Source organism: Rosa rugosa, chromosome 2, assembly GCF_958449725.1.
Source record: "Rosa rugosa chromosome 2, drRosRugo1.1, whole genome shotgun sequence".
Taxonomy (NCBI): Eukaryota; Viridiplantae; Streptophyta; class Magnoliopsida; order Rosales; family Rosaceae; genus Rosa; species Rosa rugosa.
Genome location: NC_084821.1, coordinates 57,049,576 through 57,065,012, shown reverse-complemented (window position 1 = coordinate 57,065,012; position 15,437 = coordinate 57,049,576). Strand labels below are relative to the sequence as shown.

Genomic DNA, 15,437 nt, shown 5'->3' with positions numbered 1-15,437 from the left:
AAAAGAAAAGGAAATTATTTCCTGAATGAAGGAAAAATAAGAAGGAAAGTGGTTCCTTCCAAACCCCAAAGGAAGTCCCTCCTTATTTCATTGCAGTTATTACTCACAACATATTATTTTATTACATTATTTAAAAACTTTTAACAAATTTCTTAATAATTTTCCTTACGTTACCAAACATCGGAATGAAAAATTCTTGAAAAATTAATTTCCCTTCCCATAGAAAAGACAAAGGAATTACTTTTTTTTTCCATGAACCAAACTAGGCCTAGTGAGAAGGTAACGGCGCATGCTAGTGGTGAGATGACTGAGATCTGAGCATGACTCACACGGAAGTCACAGCACAACAATGGACATACATTCAATTCCGCCGCGGAAAACTAAACCAAAAGAGGAAAAGAAAAATGGAAAAGGGGAAAAGAGAAGGAATGAAGTCCAAATCATATCCCTTCCCAAAAGTGTAATCAATTGGCCAAACCCACCCAGCAAGGTCTTACTAATGGTTTTGCTGCTTTTGCATATACAGCAATTCAATGGCACAAACCAACTGAATTAAAGCCATGATGATTCATAATCGACAATTATTTGCAAAAGATAATCGAACACAAAACCTCTGAGGCTGTGATTCTTCTATTTAAAACAGAAAATAAAATAAGAATACAATAAAGAAAATTAATTGACCTTTAATGCAGGTCATTATTAAGGTTTTCATGAGCCCAAGGAGCCTCTGCCTTGACCTGCTCATACTCCTCATCATTGAAGTCATTCTCCACTCCGAACAGCTCCCTCACATAGTCGACATCCTTATTCTTAATCTGCTCCGAGACGGCTTGACAGAGAAAGTCAAGAAGATATTTAACTTCCAAGTAATTGGCCGTGTTGGTGAGAGCCAATAGGCTCTTTGTGCTCAGGTTCTGGACGAACAAGGCCTGGAAGGCCTTGCGTTCCTTGTAACCGTCGACCTTGTGTTTGAGTTCAACATGCTTGGTGCAGTACTCTATGACCTTCACCATCTCCCAGCCCTCCACGTTGGGTAAGGGCATCACCGTCTCGTAAGAAATACTGTCCTCCTGAAAGAAGGTCTTGATGATATCTATCTCCATTGCCACCTCTTCCTTCAAATTGAAGACCTCGCCGTCTGCGGTCCTTACCACGATCTTCTTCTGGATGTCTTGGACAGCGGCGGAGGGGCCGCTTTCTTGAGTGATGGAGGCGTTGTTGTCGGTTGAAGTCGACATAGCTGCTGTCTGATTTGATTTGTGGTTGATTGAGAGGTTATAGCTTTGCTAATAAAGGGGCGTCTCTATTTGGGTGAATGGAGAGGGTCCTATATAGTCGTTTGGCTGGGTGTTTACTTTATTACGTGACAATATTTGAGTGAATAATACACGATATTATTGAAGTGATTTATTGGATATATTGGATAAAGTTTGAAGGTTGGTACGCAATTAATTTTTTCCACATATAGATTTTCATACATTGTATTAGAAAAATTAATTTACCGGGATTCATGGACTTCAAATTGAATTGTCTTTTTTAATAGCATTAAATATCACAATATCTGAAAATTTTACTTTCACGTATTCTTCTTATTTTACAATTAGAGAAATTTTATATACACCTCCCTAATTACTTAATACACGCCTCCTATAGTTTTTTGTCTCATTTTTTTTTATTAAACTTCCATCTATGTACTAATAAACAAAGACTGACACCAAATAAATGTAGGATAAAAATTCTCTCTCTAGGTTTCCCCTCGTTAACACTTTCCCTCGTCCGACGGCGCACCCTAGTCAGCGCGGGCCTCTGGCCTCGTCGGCGCGTGGCGCGTGCAGTCGGACGGGCTCTGGCCTTCGTGGCAATGTTTCTCTCAGATGGTGAGGATGGTGCTAGCTGAGTTTTGGCCGTTGTTGAGGAGATGGAACCACTCGATCCCAATCGGATCCGTTCTGATCTGGGGTTGAGTGTTTTGGATGATGGCATAGGCAGCATGGCTTGGCAAGGGATGGCAGGGGATAGGCAGTCTGGAGGGATGAGGTGGAGGATTTGCGTTGTTGAGGCCATGGTGTCGTTCTGTGGTTCTAGTGGTTCGGTGTCTTCACCAGTGCTTGGGTTTCTGGGGGCCAGATTGGTCTGACCGTTATGGTGGCTGGGCTCTGGACGGAGATCGGGTCACGACGGAAGCGCGGTGATGGTGGCGTTGTGGTGGCGGCGGTGTTGGTATGGCTGTGGTGTAGCTGGATTTGGCTGGAACCCTGCATATTCCTTGCTGGGCCTGGTGCTTATTGGGCCTGGGCTTGGGCTCTGGTTTTAAATTTATTTAATGTTATATTTATATTTTATTGATGTTTGGGTCCGGCCCACTGTTTGGGTCTGGCCCAAGCTGTTTATTTTTTACAATTCTTATTTTGTTAAGTTGTCTAGGTTGGATGCGCTTTATGCGACCAATAAACTCCTACATATATTGTGTAGGCCTAATCGGGCTATGTGCCTGGGTATGCACTCTACGTGCCTTGTCTGCTCTAGGTCGGCGGCGACTTATTTGCTTTGTCAAATGGACGCTACCGCCTAGTGGCAGGGTGAGACTAAGTGTCGTCGGATTTACTTTTCGGCTGCAACAAAGGAGGAAAGCTGTGCTAAAACTGGTAATTATGCTATGTTGTACTCGGGGTACATATCGAGTTATCTTTCCGCTATGTCACTGCTATGTTAAAGCAAATGGAGTCGCTATTTGTGCACTTTTTACTAGTTGGTGCTTGTTAGAATACAAGTCTTCTGTAGAGATTTCTGATATTATTTCAGAAAATATTCTAGATGCTTATTGTAATCAGGGGTTTAGGCTCAATGTCCCCCCCTTGTATTTGACAGTTTCATTAATCGAGGCTTGAGGGCAGCCGCACCAGCCCTTTATTAAAAAAAAAACAAAGACTGACACCACGAATCCTCTTTTTTTTTTTTATTAGTTCTTTGTTGTAATCCCTGGTTGAGTGCTGTGATTATTTTGTAATTGAAGTTTTAATTGAATGAAGTTTATTTTCCGATAAAAAAAAATAAAAAAAAACTTCCATCTATGTCATTCCTCATTAATAAGAAAATAAGTATGTGAACAAATCCTTGGCGGCTTCTGCTAGGGTTTCTTTGGCGGCTTCTAGGGTTTTCTAGGGTTTCTTTACCCAAATCCTTGGTTTAGAGTAATTTTTTGCGTTGGATCTAGTTTTTCTGGTGGATTGTGCTATGCTCTGCGGGATGGAGGAAGTTGAGCGGCGATTTGCAGGCTCCTTGGTTCTCTCGGAGAGGGAATCGAAGGGCTTGAGGATTGGGGGACTTGCAGCGAGATCGGCTCTCAAGTATCAATTCGCGGTGGTCTGTAAAGTTCTGACGGAAGGTACTTTTCGACGTCAGAGCTTTATAGATCTATTTTCTCGATTGTGGGGAGGAGATAAGGGAGTAACCATCAGTGATGTCGAAGGCGATCGTTTTCTGGCATGTTTCCAGAGTGATGGAGATATGCGAAGGGTGTTGAATCGCGAGCCCTGGGACTTTGATAAATCATTGATTGTCATGGCTCCTATGGGTGGTGCAAGAACTGTTACTGAGATGAGCCTGAATTCTGCAGTATTTTGGGTGCAGGCTCATGGAGTTCCATGGAAGTTTCGTACACCTGAAGTTGCTGAGGATATTGGTGGTATTCTCGGAGAGTATAAGGAGGTTAAAGCTTATGAGAAGGGGTGTTGTGTGGGGCGATGTGTTTGTATTAGGGTTCGCCTGGATATTTCCTTGGCTCTACTGCGGCGTACTGTTGTAAACTTCCCGGAGTTTGGGGATCAACTAATTGAATTCCAGTACGAAAGATTACCGGAGTTTTGCCAAGAGTGTGGTTTAATAGGGCACCCAACAAGAATCTGTTTTGAGAAGTTGGGTATAAAGAATAAGCCTGAGTCGGAACGTCCTTTTCAATTAAGTTTGAGAGCAGATAAGGATGTGCATGGGAGAAGAATAGGCCATAGGGTAGGGCGGAGCAGTATGGGGGCAGCGTATAGTGATGGGGATGTCAGTGGTGATGGAAGTGGCTCTAGGTCAGGTTGGTCGACAGAATTGAGTAAGCGGTCGGTTAGTGGAGGATCTTCACATCTGTCGAAGCCGCTGCAGATTGAGGGTCTTGATCAAGATACGGCTTCTTCTCCGGTGAAGTCACAGCCTTTACAGCCCAAGTCAAAAGGTGTGCTGATTGCAGAAAGATTTTCAGCCCAGCAACGTCATTTAACTATTGGTAAGGTAATGATCAATGAAGTCCCAATGGCGGAGGCTGCGGTGAGGAATGGATCTGATATGCTAGAGGACGTTGGTAAGCCCCATACAGATGACTATTCAACCAACAATGAACTTGGTGGATTGTGATGCAGTTCGTCGGCTCGGGTCCGCTTTTAGACAAGCTTTTGGCTCCAACACGAGGTTTGGTGAGAGTGGCCCTATTGTGTTGTCTAATTTTAATGGAGCTGGCAAGAGTAGTATGACCACATTAGAGTTCTCTCTGGGAGCAAAGAGGAAATCCCCGGTGGGCAAGAAGAACTTGAAAGGGCGGAAAATGGTGTCAGTGACGGCTAGAAGGAAGTTACAGTTGGAGAATGCTAATACCATATCTGAATCTGAGGCTGAAGGGGGGAAAAGGAAACTAGAGGAGAATTGTTTGACAGGTGATGTGCGACAGAATAAGAAGGTGATGCTCTTGTCGAGTATTCCTGAAGTGGTGGGAGCAGCGGGGCTGCCCCACCACGAGCAATGAGGATCTTAAGTTGGAACGTCTGAGGGATGAGGGGATCCCGGACGTTCAGAGATCTGAAAGACTTCATTCATGTTCATAAGCCTGACTTAGTTTTCCTGATTGAAACTAAAATGACGTCGTGTCAAATGGGGAGGTTGAAAAGGCGTTTGGGTATGGATGGAGTCCTTTCAGTACCGAGGGATGAGACTAATGGTGGTTATTCGGGTGGTTTATGTATGCTTTGGAGGAGTAATATTTCAGTCTCTTTTATTTCGTCGAGTTTTTATTATATTGATACTATGGTTACTTGGGAGAATGGCTATATTTGTAGAGTGACTGGTTTTTACGGTGAATCGACTGCGAGTCAGAGACATCTTTCTTGGGATCTGTTGCGAAGGTTAGCGGGGGAAAGAGATGGGCCTTGGTTGTGTTGTGGGGATTTTAATGAGATTTTGTGTATTAGTGAGAAGACCAGTCCGGCTATTAGATCGCAGAGACAGTTAGATGAGTTTCGACATGCATTGGAGGATTGTGGTTTGTATGAATTTGCTTTTACGGGGTATGAATTTACTTGGGATAACAAACGTGAAGGTGATGCTAATGTGAAGGAAAGAATTGACAGAGGCTTTGGTAATTTTGAGCTAATTCAGCAGTGTGGGGGCTTTTTGGCTCATCATCTTGTTACAATGGCTTCTGATCACTCTCCTGTCCTCATTGAGTGTGAACCTCCAACGAGTAATGAAGATGGTACTCAACAACGTGGTAGAAGGTTTTTGTTTGAGGAAATGTGGATTAAAGAAGAGGAGTGTGGGCACTTGATACAACAAACATGGTCTGAAGGAAGTAATGGAGGAGTTGTAGTTAAAATTAGAAGGGTGGCTGAACGTTTAAAATTATGGGGAAAAGAAAAATTTGGGAGTGTGCGGCGACAAGTGAATGAACTAAGGAAAGAACTTGATGCTTTGCAAAGGCAATTTCCCTCTCCCGAAACCATGCAGCAAAGAAGGGAGGTGGAGCTCAACTTAGACAAAGTTTTGGAGAGAGAGGAGATTATGTGGTGCCAAAGATCTAGAGTTAATCGGCTACAACATGGGGATCGTAATACCAAATTTTTCCATAATTATGCAAGGCAGAGAGGTTGTACTAATAAGATTGTGGGTATCTTGGGGGAGGATAATAGATGGAGAACTAGTACAACGGATATTGGCAGTGAGTTTGTATGTTATTTTCGGCAGTTGTTCTCTTCTAGTGGTGGGCAATTCACAGATGACATGTTCCAATCTGTAAGTACAAGAGTGTCTCAAGCTCATGTGAGTGCTCTATCTAAGCAATAAAAGAGCAGAGATTGAAAGGGCGTTAAAAGGAATGGGAGCTACGAAGGCACCGGGTCCGGATGGAATGCCTCCTATTTTCTATCAAAAGTACTGGAATGTGGTGGGTTCGGATGTGGTTACGAGATGTTTGGAATTTCTTAATGGGCAGGGCTCTATTAAGGAGCTTAACCACACTTTGATTGCTCTGATTCCGAAAGTTGCAGGTCCAAAAAAGGTGGCGGAGTTTAGACCGATCAGTCTATGTAATGTGATGTATAAGTTGGTGTCAAAGACTTTGGCAAACAGATTGAAGTTGGTGCTTCCGGATGTCATCTCGGAATACCAGAGTGCATACCCAATAGGTCTATTCATGACAATGTGATCGCAGCTTTTGAGGTGATTCATAATTTGAAGAGACGTGGTAAAAAGAGTCGACAAAAGGTAGCGGTGAAGTTGGATATGGCCAAGGCCTATGATAGAGTGGAATGAAATTTTATTAAGAAGATGATGGAAGTATTGGGGTTCCCCAGTAGATTTGTGGGTCTGATTATGGAGTGTATTGAGACTGTTACCTATTCTATTCTACTCAAGGGTAGACCTTTTGGTAAAGTGACACCTAGGCGTGGACTTAGGCAAGGTGATCCAATCTCCCCGTACCTGTTTATTATTGTGGCAGAGGGTTTCTCTTCCTTGATACGTAAAGCGGAGGTTGACAATCATCTTCATGGGGTTGCTATTGCTAGAGGGGCTCCTTCCATTTCGCATTTGTTCTTCGCAGATGATAGTTTATTATTCTGTGATGCTTCAAAGGAGGATTGTATTAGGTTGAAGGAGGTCTTTGGGAGGTATGAATTAGCTTCGGGGCAAAAGATTAACACAGACAAATCTGCTATTTCCTTTAGTCCGAGGACGTCGACTTGGGTGAAGGAGGAATGTAGTGGTGTGCTTGACATGAAGGTTGTCCCTTGCCATGAAAAATATTTGGGTCTGCCTACGATTACCGGTAGAGATAAGAAACGTACGTTCCGTGGCCTGGCAGATAGAGTTTGGAAATGAGTACAGGGCTGGGAAGGTAAGATCCTGTCAAAGGGTGGTAAGGAAATACTCATTAAGGCTGTTGCTCAGGCGATTCCTACGTATACTATGAGTGTTTTTCAGCTACCAATTGGTACTTGTGAGGAAATTAATAAACACTTAGCCCGATTCTGGTGGAGTAAGCCGGGTGGTAAAGGAATGCATTGGCGGAGTTGGGATCGTATGTGTCTGAGTAAGAATGAGGGGGTTCAGGGAGTTCCAACAATTTAACAAAGCCCTTGTGGCAAAGCAAGGATGGAGGTTATTGCGTAGTCGGGATTCTCTAGTTGGCAGAATGCTCAGAGCTCGTTATTTTCCAAAAACCAGCTTTCTTGAGGCTGAGGTGGGTAAGAACCCTTCTTCTATATGGCGTGCCATTGTTTGGGGTGGTGAGTTACTGAAGCAAGGATTGAGATGGAGAGTAGGTAGTGGTGAAGACATTAGGGTTTTCCTTGATCCGTGGGTTCCTGATTTGGACGGCTTTAGTGTAAGTTACAAAAGTGGTTTGGATATGTCTATGAAGGTTTCAGAACTGATTTCGGATTCAGGAGTGTGGGATATTTCAAAACTGGAGCAGATTGGTACGGCTCAAGAAGTTGATGCAATTCTAAGTATTCCACTTGTGAGATTGGGAGGCCGAGATCAGCTTATCTGGAATCAAAATCGGCATGGTAAGTATTCAGTGAAGAGTGGGTACTGGTTGGCCCTTAAGGATGTACGAGAACGTAGTGGGTATCAAAACCCGGCACCAGTGGCTTCTGATTACTGGCGCCATCTCTGGAAGCTCAAACTCCCTCCAAAAATGCTGCATTTCATTTGGAGGTGCTCAACCGGAACTATACCATGTATGAGTGCTTTGTGTACGAGGCGTATTGTGAATACTCCTCTATGTACTAGATGCCAACAAGCAAATGAAACGCCTTTACACGCAACATATTGGTGTCCTTCAAGTGTTGCGGTGTTGGAAAAGGTGAGTTTTTTCTCTAAGTTGGGTCATGGTGCATGGGGAAGTTTTGTGGATTTTCTAGAAGATGCTAGAAGGAAGTTAACAGTGGATGAGGTATGTTTCTTAATTGTACTTCTTTGGCTTAATTGGAAAGAATGAAATGATGTTCAACATGGTGAGCAAGTCAAACCCACTATGGTGATATATGAAATGGGTCTTTCCATATGGGAGAGTATAAAGCATGCACGGGGTCGCAACCATGAGGGTCAGGTGGATGATTGCGTCATAGCTGGGAATGATGTACATTGGGCTCCACCCCCAGGTGGAAGTCTAAAGTTAAATTGTGACGCATCAGTGGCTGCAAATGGAGAACAGGTTGGGATTGGCATTGTATGCCGCGATAGCGATGGGAATATGGTAGCAGCTATGGGAGAGAGGGTCGCTGGAAGATTAAAGCCATGTGCAGCTGAGTTGTTCTCTGTGATGAGGGGTGTTGAATGGGCTATGGAACGAGGCTGGACTGGCCTCGTGGTTGAAACAGATTGTTTGGAGGCTGTGAGAATGGTAAATGGCAGTGATGAATGCCTTGCAAGTGAGGGTACTATTGTGGAGCGAATCAGAGAGATACTAGGGGCATTGGATATCCACAATATTCAGTATGTTCTTAGAGCGGCAAATATGGCGGCTCATGCTGTTGCTGGAGTTGTAGCCCGGGGTAATGGGCGGAGTAGTTGGTTAGGGGTTGGGCCTTCTTGGCTCATGGATGTCATTGGTAATGACGGACCCGTAACTGGTTCTTTTTATAGGGAGGAGAGTGGGGAGTTCTTGTCCACCACCGGTCATTCCCATGTTTTGTAGTTTTGGTCAGTTTGAATAAAACTTTTTCATTCTCAAAAAAAAAAAAGTATGTGAACAAATATATAAAAAATTAAGAACCCACAAAATAGAATAAGAAATAAATGCTTTATATATCAAAATATAAACATAAGATTTTCTAATTAGGGCTAAATTTTCTCCTCATTTCCATAATACAATCTACTTACATTTTTACAAATCTTCAATGACATATGAAATATTTGTATTCCACGTGAAGAATCTACTAAATGGTTGAATTTCTGGTCCACTTTTCTATATCCAACTTTTCACGACAAATGGTTTGTGAAGACAAAGTTTTGTAGTAACGATATTTCATCGGCAAATTTTATTATTATTTTACATACTCCATGGCACTTTGCATGATAAATTAATCTTTCTCGTAACATTGATATTTATGAACTCACTAGTGTTTTTTTTTTTTTTTTTTTTCGGACTCCTGATTAAACAACCTCCTGATATGAATGTTATAGATTCACAATTTATACTTACATATATTAAATTTTTGGGCTAAATACTGTTTAGCACCCTGTGGTTTGGGTCGAACATCAATTCAGTCCCTCGACTTTCAATTTCATCAAAAACACCCCTACACTAACCATTTCTCGTCCAATTGATCATTCCGTCGTGATTCTGTTATATTCAACCGTTAAGTGCCATGTCAGCATTTCCAACTCAGTAAAAGTGGGTCCCACATGGAAGGAAAATTCCAAAAATAACCCTGACTGAACAGGGATTAACTATGGTTTATGGTTGACTATAATAAAAATAAAATAAAAAACTTATTAATTTAATACTTTAATTATTATTATTATTATTATTCTTTTTTTAATAAAACACCAAATTTTGCGGTTCTCTCCCTCCCTCTCACCCACCATCACCACTGCCACTACCGCCGCCGCCGCCGCCACCACCCAGTCCCCAACCTAACCGGCTGACTCAATTGGAGTCAGCACTGAGAGCATCACCTTGAACTGGTACTTTGGAAACGACAAGTCGATGCTGCTACGCAACTGTATTTTCCGGTTCGGCAACCGGCTATTCTCCTCTTCAACAAGCGCAGAACCGGTCCAAAAATTTCAAACTTCAAACCCAACCCGATTTCCCTCAATCCTTTCCATGGCCTACTCGGCCATCGTCGTCGATCTTCCTCCATCGACCACTACTCGCCGCGACGCCTCCTACAGACGAAAGCAGAGGTCCCTGAGCCTCTGCAATCGCGACTACGTCCACCGCCGTGATCGGCCTCTACGCCGCCGCCTTTCTCTTCAGCGTCGTCCGCCGCCTGAACTACGACATCATCAACTTGCTGGAGAGCATTAGACTACTAACAGCAATTCAACCAAACCAACTAGCATGGGAAGTGAAGAAACTAAACAAAATCAAAGAGCCTTGATCCAGATACACAAAGAATACCAAATTGCAGAACATCATCAACTGGACCCGATCTTTCAATCTTTGATTATGGCGGTTCCTTCCCATTCTCCATCATGGCGGGTTGGAATGAAATGGCGGCGTTTACGATCTCGGAGACGTCCTCGATGGAGTGGAAATCAGACGGCGGAGAACCGATCGCTGCGATGGCGGAGACCGCGGCGGTTTGATCCAGAAGCTTCTGGCTCTCGGACTTGGATTTTCCGAAGGGAATTTGGGCCTTCTGCTCGGCGGAGAAGCCCATGGAGGTGGAGGCGAGAGCGGAGAGATGGTTGCAGACGGAGGGCCATTCGAGGATTTCAAGGGTTTCAGATTGGAAGGAATGGGCGAGGGAGAAGTTAGTGACGGCAGAGGCGGCACTGGCGGTGGGTTTGGGGAAGAGGTATGAAGATTTTGGGGAGCAGAGGAAGAAGGTTAGGTTGAATGGAATGAGGGATGTGAGCATTGGTTTTTGCATCTTATCCGTTTGAAAACTATGGAGTCAGGGTTATTTTTGGAATTTTCCTTCCATGTGGGACCCACTTTTACTGAGTTGGAAATGCTGACATGGCACTTAACGGTTGAATATAACGGAATCACGACGGAATGATCAATTGGACGAGAAATGGTTAGTGTAGGGGTGTTTTTGATGAAATTGAAAGTCGAGGGACTGAATTGATGTTCGACCCAAACCACATGGTGCTAAACAGTATTTAGCCCTAAATTTTTCCTTATAAGATGCAAAAAAATTTGTTACCTTAAATTATTTCTTATAGAATAGCTTTTGGCGTTGATGAAAGTTAATTTTTGTTGAACAATTCTTGGATCCACCCCCGAGTGAACCTGCTTGTTCACCCCTCTCCCAACCTACCAATCAGAAATAGCCACATATATTTTGAGTAAAGAAATAAAACTCTAACTTAACTATTTATAAAAGAAATAATAAAAAATAAAAACAGAATTCCAACTCAATTAAGGAATGGACGTAAGCCTTTGGGTTCCCCTTGACAAAGTCATAAAAAAAAAGGAACGGACGTTAGCTAACGCCGTTCCCAAATCCATACCGTGCTCTTGGCGAGGACGAAGAACAGAGGAAGTTTTGAAACCTAGCAACGCCTCAGTCAATCCATACTGACTGAAGCTGCAACTATGGATACCATCTCTGACAAGGATTGAGGTCATTTTCATTTGGGGTTTCTGTTTCTTTTCTTTAGCCTTTGGATACTGTTTGGACCCAAAATAAGCATTTTGGCCTGACAAGGCGTGTCTTGGAGAAATTGAGCCAAAGTCAGTGGCTCAAGCTATATATTGTCGACAAGTTCGAAATATATTATTTAGAGGCTAAATAAAGCCTACTATGGAAGATTATGCGAGCTGCAAGAAAATGAAATGATGGAAGTATGGAAATGAAAAGTCAACTTTAGCACATTTTCCTACTTCGGCTAGGAGAAACCGAGCTAAACAAGGAAGGAGGGGCGGCAGACTAACCAAATGAAATCCAAATGAGCTAAAACTTTCCAGATTAATTCTAGACATCCCAAGGATCATTTATTATGAAGAGTGCCAGAGCTAGTTATGAGTGGAAAGCCTTCAAACAATCAGTCCAATTTTCTGCAGAAGCAAAACTGGAAAACTGGACCTGTAAGGAGTCCAGCAGCATTTCCGGCCCAACAACATGGAAGAAAGCTCTGAAAATTTGCCACAATGATCTACACTCATTGTGGATCATTTGATATGAAGAAGTCGAAGTCCATTTTGAGTTCTTGGTGGAGATATAGCTGCAGAAAAATTGGAGCAGTAAGTGCTTAAACCTAACATTCCATTAGTGTTTAAGTGCTCAAACCTAACATTCCATTAGTGTTTTAAGTGCTCAAACCTAACCCATCATGATTTGTTTAAGGCCAACCACTATGGCTTGGTAGCCTATATATAGAGGCTACAACAAGTAACAAAGAATAACACAATTCAACAACAATCTCTAAGATTATCCAAGCCTCTCTAGAGCAACCCCTCTCTAAGAGCAACTCCTCTCCTTCTCTTACCGGTGATCACACTCCAGTCCTAGTCTTCTCAAGAGCCGACTGTCAGTGCCACCAAACCCTCTGTCAATGTGCTTCGGTCCTAGTCTCCTCGGGAGCCGACTGTAGTACCGCGACCACAACGGTTACGGAACCAGCCAAGCAAGGGTAACGCCCTCGCAAACCAGCTAAGCTAAAGTCACTCTTTGGCAAGTTCTCTCTACTTCCCGGTGATTTCGCTCTGCTCGACCTACAACGTTGAGTATCGACTTGGTGATACAAGATAAAGTCCTCACCACGAGGCACAAAGAATCCCGTGACGAGGTTGGTGCTCTCCTCGTCTACAATCACTCAAAAGAAGTCAGGTTAAGGGACACCCCCGACGACCGCACCCGAACGGTGCTGGCATGCCCGCGTAGAAAAGAGACTGTTGACCAGCTGCAACAAAACTGGAGCCAAACAGATACCATCTCTGACAAGAATGAAGAACAGATTGCGCTAATTGGACTGAGGTAATTTTTATTTGGGGTATCTGTTTCTTTTCTTTAGCCTTTGAATTTGGTTTACATTTTATATGTTTAATCAGTTTTGATTTTTCTTGTTCTTATGTTCGGTTAATCATCTCCTTCTTCTTTTTTGTTGGTCAGTCGATTATCATATATCGTATTCTATTAGCTTGATCAATTATGACTCTTCTTGTTCTAATGTTCGACAATTCCATCTCAGTTTATTATACATATAGTACATGATAGTTTACTCTAGAACCTATTAGCTTCGACAGCTGACAATTTCATCTTCTTCTTTTTTATTTTTTTGGTCAGTTGTTTGTATGATCATATGTTCCAATGTTTAGATTACTATCTATTAGCTTGATTAGCTATGATTCTTGTGTTTCTTTTAAACGATCTTTTAATTTTGATGCTCTCTAGAGTTGGAAACTTAGAATTTAAATGCTCTCAGTAAAGAAAGAAGTTTGATCATGATTTTATTAACCATGACTGCTGGAGCAATGAGTCGCTCTGCATACACAAAACCAAAAAACTAAGCAACAATTGTTTGTTCATTAGCATATTATCAGTACTTTTAAATCGGGTTTGAAATATGGCAACTGCTGTATGCTTTGGGAAAGCTTAGAGCAGAGAAAGCTGCATGAACATTAGCCAAAGAAACTGGGTTAAAGCTTACTAGAATATTCTGCCCAGGTCTCATTACTGGCCCTGAATTTTGCTCTAGAAACCCAACAGCAACAATAGCATATCTCAAAGGTAATCATTATTCTGAGCCCTTATACCGGCCATTTTTTCACTGATGGATGACAGTAGACACAATTTTTTCATTATTCACCAACACCCTTTTGTTCTCATAGACTTGAACCAAATTCGAATCACTTTCTTGTGAATGTATTATTATGCAGGAGCCCAAGAGATGTACCAAAATGGCGTGCTAGCAACCATGAATGTGATGAGACTGGCAGAAGCACGTGTGTGTGAATTGTCGAATAAGAAGCTTACAATTTATTAAGTTTTAAATTTTTGTTCTGGTTTAGTAAGATTGAGTTTATAAGCACACTGGAAGGTTTTGGAAGCATTAGAAATAAATTTCAGTATGTCTGCTTGGATACACCATTATTTGTTCTGCAGATGCACTGATCTTCTGGTTTATTAGCATCATCAAATGAAATTGTAAGGAAATCAACCATAGCAACTCATATGGGCTTTACAACCGACCCTTGTAACTTGTACTGAATAAGATGTTTCCCTCTTTGTTCTAGTCTTTCGGTAATCTTCTTTTGAGCAACAATAAAGCAACCTTACAACCAAACCCTTGTTGTTTCTCTTCTTTCGTTGTTTTCTCACATTGAAACCAGATTTTCCTCCATATTTAGCATAAGCTTTATACGCGCTCTCATCAGAACTAAACTCCATTCCGATATATAGTTCTTCTTTCTTCTCTTTGTCTTCATTTGAACTTAAAGAAGAATCATTACATTGAAAAGTCTCCTCAGTTTGCACATCAACTTCATCCTGACTTACTAAATCATCTTCTGCCTCACTTACTAAATCATCTTCTTCCTCACCTTGCAAATCAATTCCATTCTCACCCAGCAAACTGAACTCGTCATAACCTTGCAAACCGAATTCATCCTCATCTGGAAAAGCAACTTATCTACCACTTAACAGCTCATTATTTATACATACTATAGTCTTTGTAACCTGCAATATACATATTAACAGGTTTGCTCACCTAAGGGACTGTTTTAAGGGACTGTGAGGGACAGATGCATCTCAACCACATGTATTAAATATAAAAGCAAAAATTATAACACCTTAAAACTGTGCATTTATTTTCAGCTTTCAGATTCACTTGTCCCTCACAGTCCCTTAAAAACTGTCCCTTAGGTGAGCAAGCCATACATATTAATTCTAAATTTTTATTTGTTACCTACAACTATTAACGAACTGAACTAAATTTTATTTGTTACCTACATATTAAACTGAACTGCTGCCTTCACTTAAATTTTGACCACGATATCAACTATTAACGAAGAAGAAAAATTGATCAAGCTATATTCCAATTGACCAGGAAAAATAAGTTACTGCAACAGAGACTTGAATTAAGTATTTTTTTTTTTTTAAGAGAAGAAGGCAGCAGTTCGGGCAAGTAATAAACAAGTGTTTTTATCCCATGTATACACAGACAAAGTGGAGATATAAAACAATCCATATATGCAATATGACTTTGAGAGACAGGTATCAATTGCTTCAAAATATCTTACAGAAGAAAGAAAGAGATTCATATATGGTTAAGTCCCAATTATATATATTTAGTAAAAAACAGGTAACATAGACCTAAGCAAAAGTGGTTCCAAATTTTCACAATAGGAATGAGATTCCAGAAATCATGATCACACTTCTTACTTTACTAAAAGCATTTAAATTCCAAGCTTCCAACTCTAGACAACATCGAAATCAAAATATCGTTTAAAAGAAACACAAGAATCATAACTGATCAATGATATAAATTACTATACAAGTATA

The 15,437-nt window shown here is 41.6% G+C and overlaps 1 protein-coding gene across 1 annotated transcript; it reads right to left on the bottom strand.

Annotated features, from left to right (window-relative positions):
- Positions 1 to 600: 600 nt before the first annotated feature.
- Positions 601 to 1,290, bottom strand: LOC133734204 (SKP1-like protein 1A). The gene has a single exon (XM_062161848.1). It carries the CDS (start codon positions 1,236 to 1,238, stop codon positions 684 to 686), a length of 555 nt encoding a protein of 184 aa, XP_062017832.1. The 5' UTR covers positions 1,239 to 1,290; the 3' UTR covers positions 601 to 683.
- Positions 1,291 to 15,437: the final 14,147 nt, after the last annotated feature.